The 25,802-nt window shown below is 32.5% G+C and overlaps 2 protein-coding genes across 2 annotated transcripts; one reads left to right on the top strand and one right to left on the bottom strand.

Moving 5' to 3' along the window:
• Window positions 1–2,540: 2,540 nt before the first annotated feature.
• Window positions 2,541–6,468, bottom strand: LOC105134989 (Plastid-lipid associated protein PAP / fibrillin family protein). Its single transcript, XM_011039650.1, has 11 exons — window positions 6,164–6,468; window positions 6,034–6,087; window positions 5,603–5,677; window positions 4,928–5,047; window positions 4,303–4,494; window positions 4,065–4,148; window positions 3,875–3,967; window positions 3,256–3,309; window positions 3,065–3,144; window positions 2,880–2,987; window positions 2,541–2,783 (listed from the first exon to the last, which is right to left on the bottom strand). Exons 1-11 carry the CDS (start codon window positions 6,413–6,415, stop codon window positions 2,696–2,698), a joined length of 1,200 nt encoding a protein of 399 aa, XP_011037952.1. The 5' UTR covers window positions 6,416–6,468; the 3' UTR covers window positions 2,541–2,695.
• Window positions 6,469–17,437: 10,969 nt separating this feature from the next.
• Window positions 17,438–19,156, top strand: LOC105134990 (peroxidase 15-like). The gene is made up of 4 exons (XM_011039651.1): window positions 17,438–17,699; window positions 17,808–17,996; window positions 18,236–18,398; window positions 18,522–19,156. The coding sequence occupies exons 1-4, from the start codon at window positions 17,496–17,498 to the stop codon at window positions 18,920–18,922; spliced, it is 957 nt and encodes a 318-aa protein (XP_011037953.1). The 5' UTR covers window positions 17,438–17,495; the 3' UTR covers window positions 18,923–19,156.
• The last annotated feature ends 6,646 nt before the right edge of the window (window positions 19,157–25,802 follow it).

The raw sequence follows: 25,802 nt of genomic DNA on the forward strand, positions 1-25,802 counted from the left end.
GCACTCTTCGTGTGGTTACAGAGGTGGCCTTACTTCAATTGATGGCTATTTCCTTTCTGTGTAGACCGCGTTCCCATGGTTTGGTTGGCAAACAAGGTCATGATATTTGGGCCGTGTAAAAAAGACAAGGTTGCTTAATATTACTTGACTAAGAAAAAGCTCACGAGAAAAAAGGATGCTAAATACACTTTGTGTTTTCGGCCCCCAGGATATCTTGTTGGGTCAGTAGTTAAGCTATTTTTTAGTTGGGCCCGGGTTAGTTTTTTTTTTTTTTTAAAAAAATTGATCTCAAATGATTCGTTAAATTATCATTCTGTCAAAATTTAATTTGATTTATTTTTTATTTCTAAAAAAGCAATGTCAGTTTTGATTGATCCGATCTAACTTAGTTAGCTCTAAGTAATGGATGTTGGATTTAATGATCCTGGTTGAATTGATCAAAGAAAATCTTCAACTAAAATATCATACTAAAGATACATATATAAGAAATGAATATCATTTAAATGGATGTGAATTTAACTTGCATTAAATTACCTTCCAAAAGCATGCTGTGGTAAGTAATTATTATCGATCATGTTTCCGCGCTAAATGCTCACTATATCTTGTCTCAATCTCTATATTTTTTATTTTTTTTTATTTTTGATTTACGTGGGATGTCCGGGCCAGCTTGTGTGCACCATGACTAATCCCCACGGCCCACTGAATATCCTGCAAACCCAGTAGGTATGTAAAGCACCGCAGGGGTGACAGACATGCACACTAGGACGGCACTGCAGGGATGACAGACGTGCATACTAGGACTTGAATCCAGGTACAGTAAAAGGAGATAAGCTCTTGCCACCGCCAGGCCAATCTCTATATTTTTACTTGGAGTGATGCTGGTGATGGTGACAGTGCCCTCCACGCATGGGAAACATTCAAAGGATGAGGTAACGTGTCACGCATGCAATTCTTTTATGTAATGGATCAGGAGGGTTTGATAAGGTTAATCCAAGATGATCTCTTCAACCTTTTCTTTTAAAAATTAAAGGATATTATTTTGATTAAAAATTCTATCAAGAATAATTAATAAGTTTTTTCATTTTTTTTTTAACATATGCGGTTAAGGTCTTCAGCCAGGAGGCTGATTTTACGAGGAAGAATTGTATTGATGTTGGTTATGATTGTTGTTTTTTAATATATTGTTTTGTTTAGCAAATGAGCAGCTAGCCGTGCTGTCAAACAGGTTCTAAAGCTCAAAGGGGTAAGGCAATGTGTCACGCATGCAATTCTTTTGCCCTTTTTTTCTATTTGTTTTTTCCCTTGTTAAATCCAACTTACGTTAGGTTGACTCAAATGATTCAGGATTTAAAATTTGGTTGCTTTAAATTCTTAATTAAATTGAATAAGATATTAACTTTGATAAAACTTATTTAATTTAATTGCCTTCATTAAATATAATTGAGTTAATATTTAAAAATAAATTATTATTATTATTATTATTAAAGTAATTGACTTGGATGGATTTTATTATGTATTGATAAATAGACCCTTTCACATGCCTGCGATTTATTCCTCCCTTTCGCACCATGTTTATATCCCATAGTTCTTCCCTCTGAGACCTGACATCACAGCGGCTGCCGCATGCTGCAATTACTTGTTAGTTGGTGGCCTTGCTTTTAAGAATATATATATATATATAGAACTTGTTGGTGTATATATATAAATATAATTTTAGCATTTTAACATGAATACTTATTGTTGATGGTGGGATTCTATATAAAAAGGTAGATTTTCTTTTTGTTATAAATGAAGGTTTTTGAGAGAATAAAACACTTTATTTATCTATTTAAATTTATCATCTTTATTTTATTTTTAATTAAAATTAGTTAATATTATAAATCATATAGTGACACCTCACTAGTTTAAAATTTTCTACAGTTGAGATAGTTTTTAAATTATATATTCGAATCTTTTTTTTTTGGTTAATTCAATCACAAAATTATTAACATGAAAGCTTGCGTATGGAAGGTTTTAGGGCCCAAATAATGCCTATTCTAGATAGTTTCCATGGTTTTAAAGCAAACCAAAAGGCTAGGCTTAAATATGGGTTTGATTGGCCAACTTTCATGGGCTATTAGCTCAACGCACAGATGCGGACCATCGACGTACAGTCACTGTCTCCCAAAATTATTATCGTTTTGTTTTTGTTCTCAAAAATCTTAAAATAAAATATAATTTTTTTCCTTTCAAAAAAATATAGAAACCAACTATTTTGTAAGATTCTCAAAAAGTAAAGTGTCCCAAAAACTTCTGATAATAGTTGGTTTTATTTTTTTCATTAAAAAGAATCCATTACAAACCATTTTTATGTTTTTGTTTCCAAAAAACATAAATAAATAAATAATACCAGATAACCCCGAGAAAATAATACTTGTTCAATTAACTCACTTTAAAATATTCTTATCATTCTATATATATCCGTTTATCTCTTCAAAATGGATTCGTAAAAATTCTAAGATTTTATCATCTCCATTTAGCCGCCAAGCAGGTATGCTATTAACCAATGTTCTGTATGCTATATACTATATATATATAAAATACAAATTGAACAAGAACACTCACAATTTCCTCTTTCTAATATTCTGTCAAAGATGCATCAAGAAAATTGACAGAAACAAGATGCAAATTCTCCTTGGTTGATCCACCAATTGGTTTATTTCTGCCTTGTTCCATCTGTTCGTACATGCACAAACACAATGTTTTTGTACCCTCGACTGATTCTGATTTTATCATCACTATATCTGCAACAACATGTATACCGTCTCCTGTTATTGGTCAGCGGAGAAAACCATCATGGGATCATGCAATTTGATAGTATCTAAGACCAGAAATCTTACAGCAACTCTAGGTTAATCTTGGTTTCCATCTCCACAGGGAGTCCAAACATGCCACCAATGATGGCTGCATCATCCATTTTAACATCATATGTATTGGGACTTGATTTCCTGCCAATAGTTTGTGCCATATCAGTTTTACTTGCAATTCTTCTCTGTAGATCCCCACAAAGTGCTGAGAGACTTACACAAATGTTCCCGTCATGGAGAACCTGACACCGAGCAAGATGTCCACGACGAACTTTAACTGTCCGTTCTTTGTGACAATCTGAAATGGCGGGAGTAGAGGGTGAGGGAGTTAGGATGTGATTTGTAAAGAAGATTTGAGCATGCAGAAAGATTTAACATGAAGAAGAATATTGACATCCTTTGTGATTACCTGCTTTCCCATTAGACCTCTGCCAGCATTCTCTATCCAACTATCTGTCTCCATCTGCATCATAAAAATTGCTATTTGGATCTAGGTAAAGTAGAACTGACAGAAAAAAATCATATTAATAGCTAATTAGGAATCAGTGACAAGTAAAAAATTTAAATTTAATATCTGAATGCCTTATAAGAAGAACGTTGCTTGAATTTGAGTGATTCAATAATAGATTATCAACATCCTTTTAGTACCATCTAGAGACATTAATCAAGGCGATGATGTCCATGTCAAAAAAATAATCCCAAAATTTAAGTTATTAAATAAAGTTTCAAAAATAGTGTTATATTATTTTTTGATATACTCTATCAAGTAAAATTTCTTGAACTTGAAATTTACACGAACTTACCGCTACTTTCTACTCAATTTTTATAATTTAATTAGATAGAATGTGGTGGTGAGATTTTAATCATTAAGGTTTGGATATTCTATCTAAAAACCATTTCAATTTAAAAACTTAAGCTATTAGATAATACTATACAAGTAATTTTATATTACTTTCTACCAGTATCTAGGCAATTCAAGTTTCTTTAAATAAATAAATCTATGCAAACATCATCACACAATCAATCACCTGTGAACTCCATATCATCTGCCACTCTCCATCGATGAGTTCCATTTCATCTTTAGCAACATTCTGATTTAACTTTATAAATTCATTGATTGCCTGCAAAGGTTATAACTCTGTAATTAGCAACGTGGAGCTATATTAGCTAACAAAGCACGTCCTCCAACAGGGTCTAGAAAGACGATTGTAATTTTACCTCTAGAACTCCGGTTCCTGTCCCAATTGCTGACAGCAATCTTTGTCTAGGTTCAGTTTTCTTCTGGAGCACAAAGGTGGTGCCCTGCACTACAGAAACATTGCTTGATGACTTCAGCAAATGAAACCAAAAGAAAACTGCTGAACCAATATCATTAGTACCTACCACCCACCAATAGAGAAGGCAACAGCATATACACTGAATTTAGGATGCTCAAGATCATGTAGTTCTTATATACCTTATTTCCTCTCGAGATGCGAAGGTTTCCAGATGGAGACAAGTATGTGGTGTCCAGCCAGCCCTTTGCCTCATCACCAAGAAGCCTAAATGGCACTGGATATGGAACCTTAAATGGTAAAAAATTGAAAGAAAAGGCTGCTCTGTCAAACTGGAAAAGGATCCTCTTTCCATTTTCAATTGTTGCTGCTGCCTGAGAGAAAAATGAAATGTGCATGGGGTAAGAGACAGAGGAGTGGGTCATTCATAACAAAGCTTGAAACATGAACTTCAGATGCATGGAAGTTGGGCCTATAACCTCTACATTGTTCACTATATGCATCATTTAAAAGAGAAAAATACTTGGTCAAAGCATTTTTGCATGGCTCTGAAGATGCATGTGCTTGTCAGATACTTCTTAAGGTTGAAGGAAAAAGCATTGCATCTATGCTGATTGTCCTAGTCCCTCCTTCTATTCTTAGGCCATGCTTTCTAAAATGAAAAGATGACTCGAGTGCAATGACTTGATGGGCTCGGGCTGACTGGCTCGTCCCTCACATCGCTTAATCGAGGTGGCTAATGGTGTTTGATGAGACTTTTCTGGTGGAAAAGGTTGTAACTTCCTAGAAAAGATAGTGGATTCATACCTCTACTTTCAGCTCGCCTATAGCATTTGAGAATCTTACAATGTTGGACACACGAGGATCATTTGTCCGAAGGTATACCTCTTGAAATACGCTGAAGAAGTCAACACCAACAAATGTTCTCTGCAGCATATTGCAAAGCACATGGCCAGAATGAGCACAAAATGCAGAAGAAAAACAACTGAGAGAAATTTATGCTATTCAAAATGGTATCAACCCACCAAATCCACTTTGCGATTTTGAAGTTTCTTCCAACAAAATTATTCCAAATTGAAAACTTAAATTATTAGATGAAATATAAATATGATTTTATATTATTTTCTAGTATAATTTCTCAAGATAAAATTTTTTTAAGCTTGAAATTTCTACAAACTCACACTAAAAACAAAATGAGAGTAAAAAAATTAAAATTTATTATTGTTTGATTATTAAAATTTTAATATTATATCAAAAAATCTTCTTAATCTAAAAACTTAAACTATAAACTGATATATCAAAAATAATTTTATATTACTCGAATGATTTCTAAATTGTCTAATGACACAAAAGCACCAGAAAAGTAGATCCAATCCCGATGTTGTCACAGGAAAATTAGGACAAATTCCAATATTTTACACCAAGGAACAAAGTTACATGAAAAGCACAACAAGAATGTATGGCAACAAATTGCAATCTAACCTGAATTGGAGATGCTGTCCCAGGTCTAGTAGTAAACATTAATTGCCACCGACCTTCGATCAAGTTCGAGCCTGTCTGTGGGTGGTACTCAGAATCATCAGAATTCAAAACAATCACAAGATCCAACACATCATTGCAGTTTCATCTGCCCCTCCCATTTTTCCAAAAAAATATAATTGTCAATTTTTTAGGCTAATTACAGATGACTCCAACTAATCTTTTGATATCAATCATGCTGCAAACAAACATAAACTGCCTTTAATTTGATTTACTCTAGTTTCCGAAGTAAACAAACATTGACATAAAACCCAAAAACAAAAAGAAACCTATCAAACTTTAACAATTTTAATCAAAATCTGGAATTATATACCAAAAAAAAAAAAGAACAAGAGAAATCCCACTAATCAAGATTCCAAAAACTTATCACTTACAGGTTCAGACACTCCTTCTAAGCCTTCAAGAACTTTAACTGCGTGTCCCACCTCCTGACAAAAAGTCACATTACATTTAAAACAATCACAACATCTCATCATGAAATAGAGGGAAAACAAGAAGACGTACATTGAGTTGCTGAGGGGATGCTGATTTTCCTCTGCCTTGGATTCCAATAAGGGCATTTATCAGCTGATTTTCTTGCTCATTGAATGAAATTTGCTGCTGTTGTTCATCAACAAGAGAGGATTGACAAACATGAGTTTTTTTTACTGATGATTTCAAGAGTTTCTGAGGCTTACAAAATGATGGTGCAAATAATGTAGGAGATGGGCTCAATTGCAAGCTTAAATGAATGGCAGCATGAAATTTTAGAGCCATTTTTATTTTGTTGGAGCAAAGAATCTAGTGAGACTGAGTGTTTGTTCAGTTAAGTTGGCTAGTGGTCTTTAAGGAACCAGATGAGAAAAATATCTTAATGGGATTTTGACACGTGGTATGTTCTCAGTCTGACACGTGGTGTCCGTTATCCTTAGCCACCTTGGCAGTTAGTTAAGCAGCTAGCAATGGTACAAAGTAAATTCTAGTCACTTGAAGGATGGAAAAGATGAGAAACGATCCACGCGCCATTGAAAAAGGATGATGATCGATTTGCTTGTTAATTGATTTTGTATGCTCCACAAATTTCTCATGCCCTGATTTTAATTTCTAGTTGGTAAATCTCAAATTAGTCTCCCTATTAGAAGTTTCTCATTGTAGTTTCCAAACCATCGATATTCTCAATTGGTTCCCACATCTTTCATTTTTTTCTCAATTAGATCCCTCTGAAATTCTGATGTAAGGGTGCAAAATTAGGTCAGCCGTTTAGTGCCCATTATTACATCAGATAACAGTCACTTATGGTCGATGGAAGTTAACTGAGGGATCCAATTGAAGAACTGATTAAACATAGGGGATCTAATAATAAAATCAGTAGCTTGAGCCATAAAAAAGGGATCCCCTCGACTGTTTAGAGGATCATGCTTCTTTTTTAGGAGTAATGATTCATAGTCCCTGTTACCTTATGACTGCCAGAATCTGAATAAACAAAATAAAAGGAGGCCCATAATTCGATCAATAAACTTAAACCACACTTCAAAAATATTTTTTTTCCCTGTCAATGGAGGAGATGATGATGAGAATTGAGAAGTTTTCCCTGCCGAAGCTAAATTCAGCGAGGGGATTTTGAAGTTGTTGATGCAATAAAAAGTTATGTGGAAAGTCAATGTAGTGGTGTTAGTCCAATAGTCTCTGTTTATCAAGTAAAATATGCAGTATTTGTAGATGATTTTGAACTACAATATGTCGGCAGAGATGGGGGAAATCATGGAAAGTTCTGCTCGGAAGAAGAGATGGACTAGTGGCTAACCAGACTGGAGAAAATCTTCAACTCCCTGCCCCAATTTGAAGGATTGGATGACACTATTCGTAGGTTTGTTGGAGTAGGTTTGAATATTGTCACCAATGTATGACCTGTTGGGTTATCCATGTCGGTTGTGGAAAGGGATGGTGGAGAGTTCTTAAGGAGGAGGAAAAGCCTCACAGCATAAGTAAGCATTTGAGAGGGAGATAGGTGCAAGATCACCTAAAATGGCCTTATCAGATATTGTATCCGCTTAACGAGAACTGCATCCACGCTGTGCGCTACAAGGACTTGTTCTTCAACAGTAAATTTACATGCATAATTTCATTATTCTGAAAATCGGATATTATGTAATTTCACTAAGGTGCTCACACAAAGCAATTTACATCATATTAAATAGAATTTAGTTCAAAAAAATATAAATATAAATTCAAAAATAAATGAATATTCAAAAAATGAAATAATATATATAAATATTTAAAAAATTAACTAGTTGTACTCATCATATAATCAACATACATATTACATGCTAATTAAAAATTATCTTACTTATCTAGAAAATAAAAACAAAAAATAAACATATATAAAACTAGAAACTACTAAATATCATTAGGAGGAATGTCAATAAAACCTATAACGGATATGAAAAATACTAAAAACTGACTTAAAGCAAAGTATCATAAAAGATTAAAAATTCTAAATTTAAAGACCAAAATGTGAATATAAATATGAACTAATTCACTTGATCGGTCCCGAATATAATCCAAACTGATCGAACTTAACTGATCTGATTAACCCCTATAGTTATATTAACCAAAATATTCAATCGGTCTACTACTTTCACCAGTCATCCAATCGATTAAGTTAGATTAACTAGTTGATTAACATCACAAATCAACTGGTCAAATGTTTAGAACAACTAGTCGATCGACAATAACCAGTCAATCGGTCAGCTAGCTCAGCCAAACAAGTAACTGGTTAGTCAAGATTTCAAGAATTCCACTCTACTAGTCTTCAAATCTACAAAACCCTTAAAAATACATTCTATTCTTCAATAGCTTATAATTCTAGACATCAAATGATTCCGTCTCAATCTAACTAATATTCTAATGTATTAATTAAAAATCTTAAATTATTCTATCATCGAATCAAAATAAAAAACTCAAACTTTTTTTTAATCCCTCCACAATCAAAGTCTTAATAAAAAATATTATTAGAGGAAAATACTTGTTTCTTCAACTTTCCTTGAAGCAAAACTTAAGTTTAGAATTCAATTCTTGGTATATATAGGTGTAAGTCAGTCATGATAAAAAGAAAAAAACAAAAAAAAAGGGGAAAAACAAGTTCTTTTAGAACCTTTTCTTTAAATACCTAAGTTAATTTCGGTTAGAGTTAGGTTAAATGGGCCAAGAATATGGATCTTTAAGTGATGCACGAGTTCCTTATGAGTCATTTATGGATGGTTGCAGGGAAATTTATAAGCCAAGTCCAAGAAGAATTCTAGGTTGCGGGAAATGATTGGCTTCACAAAAAGACCAACTTTTTACCTACAGTTGAAATACCCTCAAATCTTGTTAGGAGATTCTACCGTCAAATTTTATAAGGAGGTCCAAAAAGCTTCCAAATTAGGCGAAGAAGGCGTATAGTTTGTTTTTTTTAATATTTACTAGTTTGTTCAGGATTTATATTGCTTTTCATTTTCTTTTTAGGACTCTTAGTTTTATACATTATTGAGGTCAGTTTTTTAAATTTATTTAATGAGATGTAAACTTAGAGGAACACAAAAATATTTAATAAAAAAATCTCAAACTACGTTGTGTATGGTGACCGCGAATTGTGTTGCTTGTTCTTACTGCGTCTTACTCGTGTTATTTCCGCTTAATTACCTCATGAAGTCATGGACACACCACCTGGACTTGTTTTACCATATAGCATATTGCAATTTAGTGCATGAATGAATTCACAGTTAGTAGGATTTCTATATTCACATAGGAGAACTGTTTTCCCGTTTTGTTCCTGATAGAACAAAAGGATGTTTTTAAAAATGGCACTGAAGATACAAACATAGACATCATCGCCAAGCACTAAATCTGCACTACTGCAGAGATGCAGTGTATAATCTCAGACCAAATAGAACAAATTCTGTCAAGACAATAGCTTATGACTTTTGAGCAGCAACGAGAATCGGCACCATCATCATATGCCATTAACAGTGGTTTTCAACTTTCAAAATATTAAATCAGCTGCCAAATCTGGGTGAATCGCAGCTGTTCGGAGGAGATGAGAAATTGTCTTTGGATATCATTAACAGGCAAGACTTTTGATTTTTCCAACGTAGTAACTGAAAATACTATGATGATTGTGAAATTCTAACATTTTCAATTCACTGGATGCTGCATTGACAATCCTTAAGGTCTTAATCTATCGTCAATATTGAAAACGAATCAATAATATATTCAATGTTCACATCTTAGAATTTGAATTATCATCATTTGCTGCAGACTTGGTTTTTCTGGCAGAGCTACGTAATGGTAAGGCAGGATACTTTCCAAGAACTTAATCAAGCATAGACGAACTGATATGATCATTCCTCCATGATTCAGCATTCTGATTTTACTGCATTATTTTTTTTTCAAAAACTGACTGGCAGAATAATTTTCATAGCTAGACAGTTGCACCTTAGTCTAGCTAATGCTCGAAGTTTTCAACCGTGCATATGTATATATATTTTGGGTCTTAAAAGAAAGGGTATTCCCTAGCCAACTTTCACACATCGAGATTATTTCTCTTCGATCAAGTCTTAACCATGTCATTTATATTCACATTGGTGCATTCATATATATATATATATATATATATAAAATTAGGTTATGTTCGATTAGAGTCTGAATATAAAAGGAATAAATACAAAAGATACAAAAATATATTAATTTAGTTGGAAAAATAAATAAATTAATAAAATAAATTTGTATCTAGAACAATTTTGTAGTGAACTCTTATATTTTCAAAATAAAAAGTGCAGGAAATGAATCTTTTTTATCTCTATTATCTCTACCTTTTCTATTCCAAAACAATAACTAAATGCTTCTAAAACAGTAATTTACCTTACAATCTCTTCAAGGATTGGAATCCTAAACCTATATCTCTTGCAGAGTAGAAAATAAATATAAGCCTTTGCGATTTAAAAGGAGATAGGATATTAGGATTGATTTTGACAAGCAAATAAACGCAACCGAATCCAACTTTTATCTTAACATAGTTTGCGGATTTAATGATAACTTAGAAAAAAATTGTAAAGGTTTCTAAGTGCTGTAAGTTGTTGTAAGAAACTTTCCTATAAGAATTTAAAGCTATATATATATATATATATATATATATATTCTTTAATTGTTGAATTCATTTTTTCTTTATTTTTTTTTAAGCTTATAACATGTTAGCATATTATTTTTGTTGGACTTAGACCCTACTCTTTTGTTTATAATCAGTACCTTTTATTATGTCTAACTAGTGCTTTACAATTATGATATTTGCACTAGCTTTTTTATTAAGATAAGAAATTTATATTACAAGATTCATGAAGAAATTCATGCGTGAGGAGATGATGATGGAGTGCTGAGTGTGGGCAGCAAAGGAGCATATATGACAGCTGAAGATTCATGCGTGAGGAGATAAGGAGCATATATGACAGCTGAAGATTCATGAAGAAATTCATATATGAGGAGATAACTGTGAAGATTTGCATATGATAAAGGTTTAGCCTTGGTAATAAGAGTTGTAATTAAGTCTTTAAACTCTCCCTGAAGACCATGAAAAACATATAAATTGAAATCTTCAGGCGAAACTAGCTGACCAGCAGTGACCAATTCATTAAATAAGACCTTAACTTTTTGCATAAATTGAGTTACTGATTCATCACCCTGTCGAAGATTATGAAGAGAGTCGTGAAGTTGCATAATATAAGAGTCGAAGGTAGAAGCAAGTGCACACTCAAGAGTGTGCCAAGTTGAGTAAGAGCTTTGACAGCCAACAACAAGATGCAAAACTTCCTTAGATAAGGAGCAAAGAAGAGCACTTAGAATAAGTTGGTTTTGTTGTTTCCGTGAAGAAAGAACGAATTTACATGAAGAGAGATACCATCGCCGACAAGAACATATGCAGGTGGACATGTGTTGGAGCCATCAACAAAATCAAAAACTCCTTGGCCTAGGAGATACGGTAGCATTTGCATACCCCAATATAAATAATTGGTGTTTGTTAATTTGAGGGAGATGACTTGATAAGTATGAGAGAGGGTGATAATCCTTGAAGCAGTAGAGACAACAACTGCATTAGACGTGGGCTGCAAGAGGAAGTGTTCATCAGCCATGGTAGAGAGGAAGCCAGGCGGTGACACAACAAAGGAGGCATTGCAGGAGAAGAGGGTTGCACTGCCAGAGAAGAAGGCTAGACTGCTGGTGTTGTAATAAAGGAAGATATATATGGCGGCTGTTAAAGAAGAGAGGTTGTGAGGTTATGATTGAAGTAGGTTAATTAACTTTTAAGGATTGCGGCTTTGATATTAAGTTGAGAATAATAGAATGTGTTATGTTGTGCCTTAGCCAACCTTCATATATATATATATATATGAGGCAAAATACTACAGTAACTATAGAAATTACAACATTGAAAACTCTCTACTACTAGATTAACTAAAATGTTCAATCAGTCAATCACCATTACTAGTTAACTAGTCAATCAGTTTAGACTAACTGGTTGACTGATTACACAAACCAATTGGTCGGTTGGTTTAGAACAATTGGTTGACCAGTAGTAACTAGTCAATCAATTAGTTAGCTTAGCCAAATGAGCAACTGGTTGATCAAGATTTCTAAAATCATGATTTACTAGTTTTCAAATTTGCACAACTCAGAAAAATACAATATGTTCTACAACCTATAATTTCAGACATCAAATTAGTTTGTCTCAATCTAACTAATATACTAATGCATCAATTAGAACTCTTAAATTATTCTATCATTAAATGAAAATAAAAACCATAAACTCTTTTTTAATACTTCCACAATCAAAGTTTTAATAGAAAATAACAATAAAGAGAGATTCTTATTTATTTTCTAAACCTACTTGAACCAAAACTTAAGTTCAGATTACTTGGTGTATATAGATGTATGTTATGAAATAAAAGAAAACAAAAAATAGAAAGGGGCAAAACAAATTCTCTTGCAGCCTTTTCTTTTAAATACCAATATTAATTTAGGTTGAGTATGGACTGAACTTTAAATTTTGATTTGATAGGCATTGTTTAGGATTTTTATTGTTTTTTTTATTACGACTCTTAGTTTTCTACTTTATTTAGGTTAATTTTTTAATTTATTTAATGAATTGTAAACTTTTTAAGAGGGACACAAAAATATTTAGTAAAAAAATCTCAAACTACGTTGTGTATGGTGACCGCGAATTGTGTTGCTTGTTCTTACTGCGTCTTACTTGCGTTATTTCCGCTTAATTACCTCATGAAGTCATGCACAGTACACCTGGACTTGTTTTACCATATAGCATATTGCAATTTAGTGCATGAATGAATTCACAGTTAGTAGGCTTTCTATATTCTCATTGGAGAACTGTTTTCCCGTTTTGTTCCTGATAGAACAAAAGGATGTTTTTAAAAATGGCACTGAAGATACAAACATAGACATCATCGCCAAGCACTAAATCTGCACTACTGCAGAGATGCAGTGTATAATCTCAGACCAAATAGAACAAATTCTGTCAAGACAATAGCTTATGACTTTTGAGCAGCAACGAGAATCGGCACCATCATCATATGCCATTAACAGTGGTTTTCAACTTTCAAAATATTAAATCAGCTGCCAAATCTGGCTGAATTCGTTGGAAATGGTGTCCTTAGCAGCTGTTCGAAGGAGATGAGAAATTGTCTTTGGATATGATTAATAGGCAAGACTTTTGATTTTTCCAACGTAGTAAACTGAAAATACTATGGTGATTGTGAAATTCTGGCATTTTCAAATCACTGGATGCTGCAACGACAATCCTTAAGGCCTTAATCTATCGTCAATGATAACGAATCACTATTAAATTCAATGTTCACATATTGAATTGGAACTATCATTCAATGATAATGATAAGCTGAGAAGTTGCTGTTACCCCAAAATAAAATGTTACAATGAGCTGAAATTCTGCCCTCTTGACTTGCATACCAATCGATGGTTTTAGACTCGTAACGATCCTGTTATGGTTAGGAAAGTTTGAAACTTGATTAACAACATTAAGTCTGACTTGAAAGGAATTTTTAAGTATGCTTAAGCAATTTCTTGCTGGTTTTCCGATCGATACAATCATTAGTTTTTAAGCCTGTAGCTGCTGACTGCAGAAAATCATGAACTTAATCAAGCATAGACGAACCGATGTGATTCCTCCATAATTCAGCATTCTGATTTTACTACATTATTCTTTTTCAAAAACTGACTGGCAGAATAATTTTCATAGCAAGATATAGTTGCACCTTATAGTCTAGTTGCTCGAAGTTTTCAACCATGCATGTGTTTATATATTTTGTGTCTTAACGGAAAGGGTATTCTCTAGCCAACTTTCACATATCGAGATTAAGCTCTTCTTCGATCAAGTCTTAACCATGTCATTTATATTCATATTGGTGCATTCATAAAAAAATAATTTTTTAACAAATGCATAAAATAATTTTGTATTTAGAACAGTTTTGAAGTGAATTCTTATTTTTAAAATAAAGTGCGCAGGAAATGCATCCTTTTTATCTTGTATTTTTTATTTCAAAACAGTAAATACATGCTTCTGATCATACAGTAACTTACCTTACAATCTCTTCAAGGATTCGAATCCTAAAGCTATATCTTCTGTAAAGTAGAAAATAAATATAACCCTTTGCGATTTAAAAGGAGATAGGATATTAATTAGGATTGATTTTGACACGCAAATAAATACAACCAAATCCGACTTATGATGACTTAGAAAAAAGTTGTAAAGGTTTCTATCTAAGGGCCGTAAGACCTTGTCAGGAACAGATACTCGTATCCATGGCTAGAAGTTGAGCTTACCAATATAACAAATAGAGATGTGTGTGTGTGTATAATCGAAGCGTTTACAAGTATAATAACAAATTAAGAAAGAATCATCTAGATACATAAATGCTGCTAACATCAAGCTACTGTTTTCCTTGATCGATTCCATTTACATTAATAATAGCAGAAAACTACCGCTAACTATATCCTTAGAAATAGAATTGTTCACAAGGGTCACAGATTCCTGGATTGACCGATGACAATTGAAGAAAAGTAAGACGTTGCTAATACATATATATATAATCTGATCTTACCAAGCTGTCCATTACAGACCATATATAAAGTACAATAAATAATTAAACAATCCCTTGAATATATAGCTTTGACAATCCCTACTTTACAAGTTTTTTTCCTTCAAAAAAACCTTTTTTCTTGATCAAACTTATATACATTCGTGATAGAATACCTTCATTTTCCATTTTCTAAAACATAAAAAATCAAAATAATTGAAAAGGAAAAACATGGAATCTGCAACAGCATCCTGTCAAGCAGCAAGTTCTTGTATTGTCCTAGTCCCCTTGAAAAATCCTCATGCAAAGTCCACCCTGAAAAACCGGCCATGATATGGATTTTATGTTAACTTTATTCACAATAACGTGTTCAAAACCGTTTCCTCCTCCATTACGTACACTGTGATCTGTAATCTAGGAGTCTGAATTATCCATGTTTGCAAGTATTACTTTCAGTACGGAATAAATTATAATTTATATAGTCCTTGTATTCTCAAGAAACTAATAAGTTAGTTCCTTATTTTTTCATATTCATAATATCGTTATTGAGATGTTGAGTTGTCACTTTAGGTAGTAACAATGAAAGGAAATAAAACGGTTAAAAACATATATATAAGACTTGGTTACAGGAGGACCATGAATTGATCGGGTGGATCCAATTTTTTTTACCACAATATTATCATTTCATTTTTTTAGGTAAAAAAATCTGCTTGAAATGAAACACGCTCCAAGTAATTAGCAGGCCATGGGGTTCCCCGCCATGCCAGACCGGATTTTATAACTATAGTAATTAAAAATTAATAGTCAAAGCTGGCGAATGATTCAGTTATGATTTCCAAAAATAGACTAAGTAAATTTAGTGTTTCATTAATACAAGGACTAAGTAAAATCATTATTCTTTGAATAGTTGGGAGGAAAGCTCTAAGCAGATTATGAGTTCCTGAAAATCAAGCTGTCTCATCTGTAATACAAGTCCTCCAGTTTAGCCTCCAAGTTTGATATTAGTAGAGCAAATCAAGCTCGTGATTCTGGAAAATGTTATCCTCCAGGTTGGCTTCACTCCTTCGTGCCTCTGTCGGTTATCACAAGTCCAAAAGGTTGCATCTACTCAAGGCATGTTAATTTGGCCCGAATGTCTTTCACGAGTACTATACAAGATGTCCCGCGTAACTTTGACATATTCCTTCCTTTCGGATCATACTAGCTTACGGGTGTTTTTTTTAACATAACATAAATTTATTGGCTGAATTTAAAATTAAATTGTATAGAAGTTATTTTGATATAATTAAATTAATTAAGTTGGTCCAAAAATAATCAAGGTAACTATTAAAAAACGTATAATGATGCAAGTTTGAGGGGAAAAAAAGGAAGAAACTGAAATTTTAAAAAAAAAATGGGAGAATGGAAAAACAATGGGGGGCTGAATTAAAAAAAAGAAGAAGAAGCTCCATAACGTGATTCTCTGCTGTTTTAGTATAGAAGTAACATTGTGCGTAACACTTTTTCTTTGCTTTTTACCTAGAATATCCCATTGATCTTAAATGTTTAGTACAGTAGGGAAACCCTGCTTTTATCAAGCTCAGATTGCAGGAACAGGTAAGTTTGAGACCGAAAATATGAACATAGGCTCGCTAGAATTTTATTTTTAGATGGGATAGGAAAGTTTTTGTTTCTTCTTCTACTTAGGCAATCCATGCGTTATTAGCTAACTATCCTGCCTAATTACTTTTTTGCGAAATAGTCCTGCCATCACAAGGGAATTTCATCTTCAAAGGGGCATGGTAACATGAGGGAGGATACAATTTTAACTTGGAGAATTTTGGTTGCAAATTGCACTCATATTTATCGGTGGAGATCAAAGTGTGTGTTAAAAAAAATGCGTTGCATGCTATGGTAATATTCAAACTATTTTAGAGGTTTACAAATCTTGAACTCACAGTGTTCGCCGGATACGGACACCTGATCAGTCTAAATGTAACTGAAGAAAATCTGGAATGATTTTTGTTTTCTTCTCAGCGGCCCAGAATCCAGATGTTCTGAAAGTTGAATACTGTGTAATTCTCAAGAAATGCTTGCTTCCGCACGCATGAGCAACAGTCAAGCGAAAAATCCCAAGCAGCAAAGTAAAATTAAACAGCAATCTCGGACCATGAAAATTTATTAATTAATCGAGATATTATTTAAACTTCAAATTTAAGTTGAAGCCGAACAAAAACTATTTAATCGAGGTTATTAATTTATTGAGGTTATAATGTAGTTAATAATTAAGCCAAAATGATTAGCTTGGCTCTGTATGGATTCTTGGACTCCGAACTGTGACAAACCGTGTCCAGAGAAAGCTCACTCATTTGGTCTTATGGCAATGGCACCATATGTATTTGACAATGATTAGCCTTGCAAGATTAAATATTTCAAACATCTTTCAACACAGTAGAAGTATCCTACATACGGTTTGAAATATTAATTGTCCACAATCTTTGATATTTTCTGCTTGAGGAAAAGTAAGAAAAATAGTTTTCTAACAGTTCCCTTTTGGTCCCCATTTCCTAGTATGCAAGTCTCAACCTCAACTCTGAACCCTTCCTCTTTTTTTGTTAGGCCGGGGTGTACCTTTCAAACTCTTACCTACTCTTTTTTTTTCTTTATTTATAGGGTGCAATATCACAACAAGCTCGACCTCAATTCAAAGCATCTAGCATTTCCTTTCTGTAAGAAAAATGTCTTCTGTTCTAGCTACAGTGATCTGTGTAGTAATGTTGTTTTGGGGCATTTCTGATGCTCAATTAAGCCCCACATTTTATGCTAGCACTTGCCCAAATGTGTCGAGCATTGTGCGAGGTGTAGTGGAGCAAGCTGCGCGAAATGATGTCCGGCTTGGAGCCAAGCTCATTCGCATGCACTTCCATGATTGCTTTGTCGATGTAATTATATCTTCCATATATAGTTTCTTAATGATTCACCTAGCAGAAAGATTTTCTTTATGTATGAAGTACTAATGCACTTATCTTCTTTTCGTATTTTTTTGGCAGGGCTGCGATGGCTCTATTCTGCTGGTCGACGCGAATGGCATCAATAGTGAGCAAGATGAAGCCCCTAATCAATCCGTAGAAGGTTATGGTGTCGTTGATGACATCAAAACAGCAGTGGAGAATGTTTGTCCTGGCATCGTCTCCTGCGCAGATATATTAGCCCTTGCATCTGAAATATTGGTTACCTTGGTATAGTATTATCAGCCTTTCATAATGACCTTTCTTAATGTATTGCCAGCATCTCATGATGTCATAGGCTAGTTGGTCAAGTAATGAGCTCATAAGTTGATAGATCTCTGGTTAATGACTAAAGAAATAACAAACATGGGATGAAAAACTGAAGATGACTTGTGCTAGCAAGTCTTAGATGAGTTTACTTGAGTTGATTACGAATTTTGTGGCCTTAACAAGTAAATGATATGTTGCAGGCAGGAGGTCCAACATGGCAAGTGCCACTGGGAAGAAGGGATAGTACGACTGCAAACGCAGCAAGAACTTCTGACATTCCTAGTCCTTTCGAAACCTTTGGAAATCTCTCTCTCAAGTTCTCAAACAAGGAACTTGATTCCACTGATCTAGTTGCTTTATCTGGTAATTAATTAGAAATCTTTCCAAATCTTCCACACCAAAATACAGCACGAACAGCTCTTATTACTTGTGTTTAGCATACAGCACTATTGTTTTATGCTTACAAAAGACAAAATGTCATTTCAGGTGCTCACACATTTGGGAGGTCTCAGTGCCAATTTTTCAGCCAGAGACTCGATGATACAAACCCTGACCCAACCTTAGACACAACATACTTGCAGACACTTCGCCAAGCATGCCCACAAGGCGGAAATCCAAGTAGATTGAACAATCTTGATCCTACAACTCCTGATGATTTTGACAACAACTACTTCACAAATCTTCAGAACAATCGTGGCCTTCTCCAAACTGACCAAATACTCTTTTCTACGAGCGGGGCTGATACTGTTGCCATAGTCACCCGGTTTGCTAACAGCCAGGCCGCCTTCTTTGATAGCTTTGCTCAGTCTATGATAAAGTTGGGAAATTTAAGTCCTTTGACAGGAAGCAATGGAGAAATCAGAGCCGACTGTAAGAGGGTCAATTAGGGTCTTTGGAAATTCTATGCTATGAGATGGAAAAACTATGCATTTCTTTCCTCCTTTTCAGCTTTTTTCCTCAAATTCAACGTGTGCTAGAACTAATAAGAAGGGTGGGATTTTTTCTGGTTCTGAGCACAACCTCAGGACTGAACTTTGAATCCTCCTCTGCGTTGATGTATTAGGAATGTACCAAATTTGTGTTAAACACATAATTTGAATGGAAGAAATTTTTAATTATTACATATTGTTAGTAGGAATGAATATAGTTCAAAAGAATTATTAGCTCTGCAGTACAAAAATGAGTTGCTGCAGATCACTTAGATGTAAATTAACTAACATAGCAAAACAATTTGGATTTGGATCATAGTTGCCATATCCGACCAAGATAAGGATCTAGCACGGTTTTAAACTTGAGGTATGGATATAATAGGTCGACCTATAAGTTTATCCTCAAAAAAGATGCTGTTCAATTAAAAAATAATAATAATGTATATTTAACCATTAACTGGAAGGATAATGGTGAGCCCTCGATGCGGAGAGAGATCGAGATCGATGCTAAAACCAAGTCTCTAGCCTTCCCCTAATAATAACCAAATGCCCTAACAGTTTCCATATTTAATCAATTATCAACCCTCCAAAGAAAGGCGGTCCAATTTGGGTGTTTATGGTAGCAGGAATGTCCCTTTATTTTCCATATAGAAAACTAGGTTTTTTGTTTTTTTTGGAAAACCATTTTCAATTGGTAAGGAAGGATTTGATCAGTAGTTTAAGCACTGGGATAATTTTGAGTCATTATTAGCAATGGGAGAAGATAATTAGCTCTTTGAACCAGACCAAGGGAAGAGTCAATTTCATTCCCTTATGTTAAACTTGCAGGAATTTCTAATCTTTTGATCAAATCTATTTAATTATTCTTATTTATTTTTCTGTTTATCTTGAGATCGATGAAATCTCCACGTTCTAAGTTTGCAATTGGACGTTACTCTTTCGAAACAAATAAATAGATAAAGAAGATACGTTTCAATTTTTTTATATATAAATTTTTGTCTATGTCTCTCCATCTAATCAAGTTTTTTATCATGAAATACTAGTCAAAGCAATCTAAAAGAATGGTTGAATCATTTTGTTTGGTTTTGAATTCAATCATTTAGATTATGGAAGAAAACAAATATAATAATTAGATATATAAGTTGATATTTTTACCATTTAATTTAAACTTAATAGTTTAATTTAAATTTAATATCAATGATGCTTCAAAATCCAATAAACTTAGAATATAATATTTTTGTTGATTGAATAATGAGCTTAATTGTGTGTTATTGCTATTTGATTAATTCTTGATAGCTATTTGAATTCCAAGGCTTCTCCTAATGAAGGAGACATGAGAACTTCCTGCAATGGCAGCACTTGAAGCTTCGTGAAATCAATCCTTTTTTACTCGTTGACATGGCTTCTTTCTAGTTCAGCATTGTTGTAATTATTTATTATCTTTGCACAAAGCATACAAGAGTCGAAGAAAGGACGAGGCACTCAAAATAGAGGCATTGCCCCAATACATCACATAATTCAGAACAAGGACAGTCATTTTTAATATTAATTTCTTATTATGTACATCCCTAGAGTAAGAATCTTTGCAATCACCACGCCTAAAATTCTCTTATTGTACACAGAAATTAGCTAAATAATCAAGAGGGAACTCTTTCGGATTGTAGAAATAAATAAATATCAGAATTAATTCGGAAAGGGAAAGAAAGAAACAAGAAAAGAGTAGGCCATCATACTCAACATAGGTGAGGGCCCAAGAAGGGATTTGAGTTGGGACCATTCATCGCACCATTTACAAGAAAACACCGACCAAATTGAAATAGGGCCTAACAAAATATGCCCAACTCAATATGAATAGGCAGAACCAGACTTTTAATAATATATATATATATATATATATATAATTTAATTAAATATTAAATCTAAGTTAAATTTTAAGGTATCGTGTTTTCAAAACCAAACTGAATTAAGTTTAACCACTGCCATGTACAACTAGCTAGTGTTTTTTTGTTGGATGTATACGTGGTTAATGTTAAAGAATAACATAAATTATATTTTAAAATTTTATTTAATAATTTAAAATATTGGGTTGAGATGATTTTTTGATATAGTATCTAAGCTTTGATAACTAAATAATTACGAGTTCGAATTTCACTATTTTTATTTATTTAATCAAAATTAAGCATAAAATAATATAGACTTGTATAACTAAAATTTTATTTAATAATTTAAAATATTGAGTTGAGATGGTTTTTTAATATAGTATCTAAGTTTTGATAACTAAATAATTACGAGTCCGAATTTTACTATCCTTATTTATTTAATCAAAATTAAGCATAAGATAATATAGACTTATACAAGTTTCAAGTTCAAAAGAAATTTCATTTAAAAAAATATGTTATAAAATAATATAAATCATATCTTAATATCTCACCTAACAATTTAAATTATTAAATTAAAATAATTTTTTTTAATAATAATTAAAGCCTTTCGAGTTACAATGTGGATCCAGCTCTAGTTATACCAACACTTTTCATTGAACAAAAACTTACGGATTCAAATCGTTAAAAGAATAGATTTAAATTCTAAGCCCAAAAAAAAAAAACGAACATCACTTCTTAGGTGCACCATGCCTTGTGTCTATGTGCTCCAGGGCTGTTGAAATTTTAATGACACCTCTATTTGTAAGGGTATTTAAATTAATTTTTTGATTCCATCATAATAACAATAAACTATTTGATTCCCGACAGCAACCTTTAAAAATTAAAATTTGTAAAGAGAATAAATTTGTTGTATCTTGTCTTTTTAGAAAAAAAATCTTGTTTAAAAAATTATTTCATTATATTATAATTATTAAAAATCTTAACTAGTCAATAAAGATTTTATAATATGAAACTGATTATATATAAAAAATACATTATTATTTTTTATATATCCAATCTGAGATGGACTATATTACTAATTTTATTTTAAATTATTAAGAATTTGTTGTATTATGCTACCAATAATCTACTTGTAATATTTTTTACTCTAATGTTAATAAATATTCAATTACGAATATTTTCAATTCCAGCGTTGATAAATATCATGTGGCAAAAATAAAATATATGATATTTTTTACTTTAGTTTCAATAAATAAATCAATTTAAATCAATGTATACATATTTTTTTAAGAGATAAAAATGTGTCGTATACTAAACTTGTATTTTACAATAAAAATCTACACGCCAATTATACAATGAAATGCTTAAAAGAAAATAAAAGAAATTTACAAATAAATCCAAAAAGATACATAATTTTTTTGAAATTTTCTAATATTAAAAAAACCTGTTTTGCTCAATATCAAAATAAAAATGGATGGAACAAAATTGCAATGCATATGGGTGTGTTTCAAAACACACCCTTATCCCAAAACAAAAGTCAGTGACTCAGCTGGCCGAGGACATGCATGAAATGTTCACGCATGACTTGCTGCTGCAGGGACACGATGTAATTATAATTAACAGCAACAGTACCAAATGAATTAGATTGCAAAGGAAGAGAAGAAGAGACTTACCTGGTTGTTGATGGAGATGAAGTGTGCTGGCGGACCGATGCTATTCCTCTCTTCCGTTGCTTCTCTGTTCTTCCTTCTACTTTCTTTTGTTTTTTTGTTTTCTGTGTATTCTCTATTTTTTTTTTTATTTACGTGGGGTGTCCGGGCCAGCTTGCACGCACCACGACTAATCCCCACGACCCATTGAATATCCTGCAAACCCAGTAGGCATGTAAGACACCATGAGGGTGACAAGCATGCACACCAGGGCTCGAACCCAGATGCAGTGAAAAGAGACAAGCCCTTTCCACCACTCGACCAAACACTGGTTTGCGTGTATTCTCTATTCTTGTTCCTCCTCTGTGTTTGTCAAATAAAAAAAAATACTCAATAAAAAAAAGGAATGATGTAAATGAAAAAAAAAAGTAGTTCATTGTTCACCATCTAAATATTATTTCATAGTTCACGGAGCGATAATTTTATCAAACTAAACTACAAATATAAAATAAAAAACAAAAAAAAAGATATAAAAATAAAAAAAAAACCCTACAAAAATGACAAGAACGGGAAAAACAATGAAGTGGTTGACTCTTTATATGTTCATGTTCCCACCTCAAATCTTGTGCTGTTTTTGTTAATAAATATGCCAGGTACGTGTGAGAGGGAAGGAATGATATTTTACACTCCTTTCAGTACCCCAAAAGAGATTTAAATATTTACAAGAATAGGTCAAGACAATAAGTTTTCATATACTTTTAAGAATATGAATTGCTCATAATTTTTCATTATTTACCATGCGATGATTCTTACAACACCTTTTTTTATACAGTGTATTTCCTTATAAAACAACATTATTTAAATAAAAAAAATTTGTGCAGATTCAATGTAGGGATGTTTAGTATTATTTATACTTTTATTTTTTAGATGCTGTTTAATTTTAAACTTAACAAAACATTGAACTGATTATTTTTAATTTTTTTTTAATATATTAATTTTAAAAATTATTTAAAAAAAATATCATATATAGCACGCTATCTAGATAAAGGCTACGTGTTCACATATATTTATATTCCCTTCTTTTGAATTTTGAGGGTTCGCGTGTTCTTTGCGTGCAAGAATCCCTGTGACTCTCAACTTTTCCATGTGCTTCGAAACTCTGAAAATCAGATTCCGTTGCGAGAAAAATTAACGCGTAAGAGCAGCCTGCTTTAGATTTCTTCTCTCGTAATTAGCTTTCTTGACTTTTTTTTTATTATTATTTTTGTCCTTTTCACGTCAAACCTTGAGAAGTCTGTGCAAGATAACTCTTGTTCTAGAATTGCGCTTTTTAATACGGGTTATTTATTAAATATTTTATAATTTAGATGTTTATATATAATATATTAAAATTTAGATGTTTCTTAAGATATCTATTTTTTCAAAAAATATATATAAATATATTTGTCTAAAATCATAAAAAAAAAAGAACTTGATCTTTTTGTGTAACAGTACAAGATTTAAACAAAATTTTAAAAATAATTAAGTTTAATACAAGATTAACCTTTCTTGTCTTATATATAAACACTATTTTGATTTAGTAATTAAAATATTTTTATTGCTGGTGTCATCGGACCCACTAAATTTTTTAAGTTTAATTTTATCATTCCTTGAAAAAGATTCTTAAATTGATGTTTTGCATTCTTATCCCATTGACTAATATCTATCTATCTGTACATATACATATATGTATATAGAAAAGTTTTAATATATTTTATATATAGGTTGCTAAACTTAATAATAAAACAAGACTTAAAAAAACATGCGTATCATCGGCAGCATCAAGAGTGTAATTTCTATATCATTTAACGAGTATATATTATTAATTAAGCACGGCATATACATTTTTCAAAAATCTTACTCGTCAAATTAATGCCATTTTTTTTTTATTATTATTAAGAGAACATTAAAATAGAATTCTAGATGAAAGGAAGAAGAAGAACATTACTAATTATTTTACTTTATAGCTAGCTTCAAATACAAGCAAAAAACAAAAGTTTTCAGGCGGTCCAATGTGCATGCATGGTGGGTTGAATTATGTAGGGTTTGTTGTCACATCAAGCTAGCCATGAAAAAGATGTGGTAATGCAAATTAAGCATTGTTTAAGAAAAATGCATAAGACTATTATTTCCCCACAATCGTCATTTCCATGTCGCATTAGCTAGAGGCCCCATGTGCATAGAAGAGTAGTGGCACAGAAGGTCAATTAATGGGAAAAGAAGAATATTGGGCTAAGTGATAACATATTTATTTATTGATTGATGGGGAAACTTCATGTTCTTAATATTTTATATTATTTTGGATAACGTATTAACTGTGGAAACCTAATCTGCAACAACAAATCCACAAGCAAGGAGTCTATACCGTAGGCAAAGTCTTCCTGTGCGAACAGATTGTAAAAGGAATCCAAATGGGATATTTTCTGCAATTAATCTCAACTTGTTTAGATCATAATAGTGGTTAATCACAGTTGAATCTTGATCAGCTAATGAAGTATTTTAATTAAACTAGCTAATTACTACACAAATGAAAAATCATATATCTATATATATGAGTTAAATTTAATTAAATACATCAGACCCATAAGAAGATACAAAAAATATTTTCTGAATTTCTAGAAGAAAATACTTCAAGATGTAAGAAAAGTCCAAGGAAATTTATTGGCTTACCAACAATAAAGATATCCAGCATAATACCCCACCGACAGTTTTTTTTCTCCCCACCACCTATGAAATCAATGTCATTTCACTTAAATAGTTGATTTAGAAGTTTAACTGTAATTATTTTAAAAAATATTGGTTATTTTTAAAAATTTATTTTTGATATTAACAGTATAAATTATTTAAAAATATCAAAAAAATTTATTTTTTAAAAAAATATTTTTAAAGCACAAAAAAAACCATCATAACCCTGCACCACGAAAATTCAAGGAACCGTGTCTTGGCTTCCAAGCCTCTCCGTCATTGCATAAATCATAGCTTCAATGACTTCCCATGCTTAGAACAGTGAAAAAAACCGGAGAAAAATATGAATCTTTGGAGAGCTATATAGCATTTGCAGCCTTTTTATTTGCATTTTTTCTTCGAGGTCTACCAATTGCTTATGGTCGATCCGCTAAGTCCAACATTTTATAATTAGACAAGGTGTCATTAAGATGACATTGGTGTCCAATCCTCGGATTGCCGCCACCTTCCTAGGCTTCACTTCCATTTAAATATATATTCACATTTATAATTAATATAAAAATTTTAAAAAAAATCCAGCATTCA

This window comes from Populus euphratica, unplaced genomic scaffold, assembly GCF_000495115.2.
Source record: "Populus euphratica unplaced genomic scaffold, PopEup_1.0 scaffold57.1, whole genome shotgun sequence".
NCBI classification, from domain to species: Eukaryota; Viridiplantae; Streptophyta; class Magnoliopsida; order Malpighiales; family Salicaceae; genus Populus; species Populus euphratica.

Coding starts and splice junctions, on each gene's coding strand:
- LOC105134990 (XM_011039651.1), top strand. CDS start 17,496: ATGTCTTCTGTTCTAGCTACAGTGATCTGTGTAGTAATGTTGTTTTGG. Junction 17,997..18,235: donor CTGAAATATTGGTTACCTTG/GTATAGTATTAT, acceptor GATATGTTGCAG/GCAGGAGGTCCAACATGGCA. Junction 18,399..18,521: donor TGATCTAGTTGCTTTATCTG/GTAATTAATTAG, acceptor ATGTCATTTCAG/GTGCTCACACATTTGGGAGG.
- LOC105134989 (XM_011039650.1), bottom strand. CDS start 6,415: ATGGCTCTAAAATTTCATGCTGCCATTCATTTAAGCTTGCAATTGAGC. Junction 4,495..4,927: donor TAGGCGAGCTGAAAGTAGAG/GTATGAATCCAC, acceptor TTTTTCTCTCAG/GCAGCAGCAACAATTGAAAA. Junction 3,310..3,874: donor AGATGATATGGAGTTCACAG/GTGATTGATTGT, acceptor TTTATGATGCAG/ATGGAGACAGATAGTTGGAT.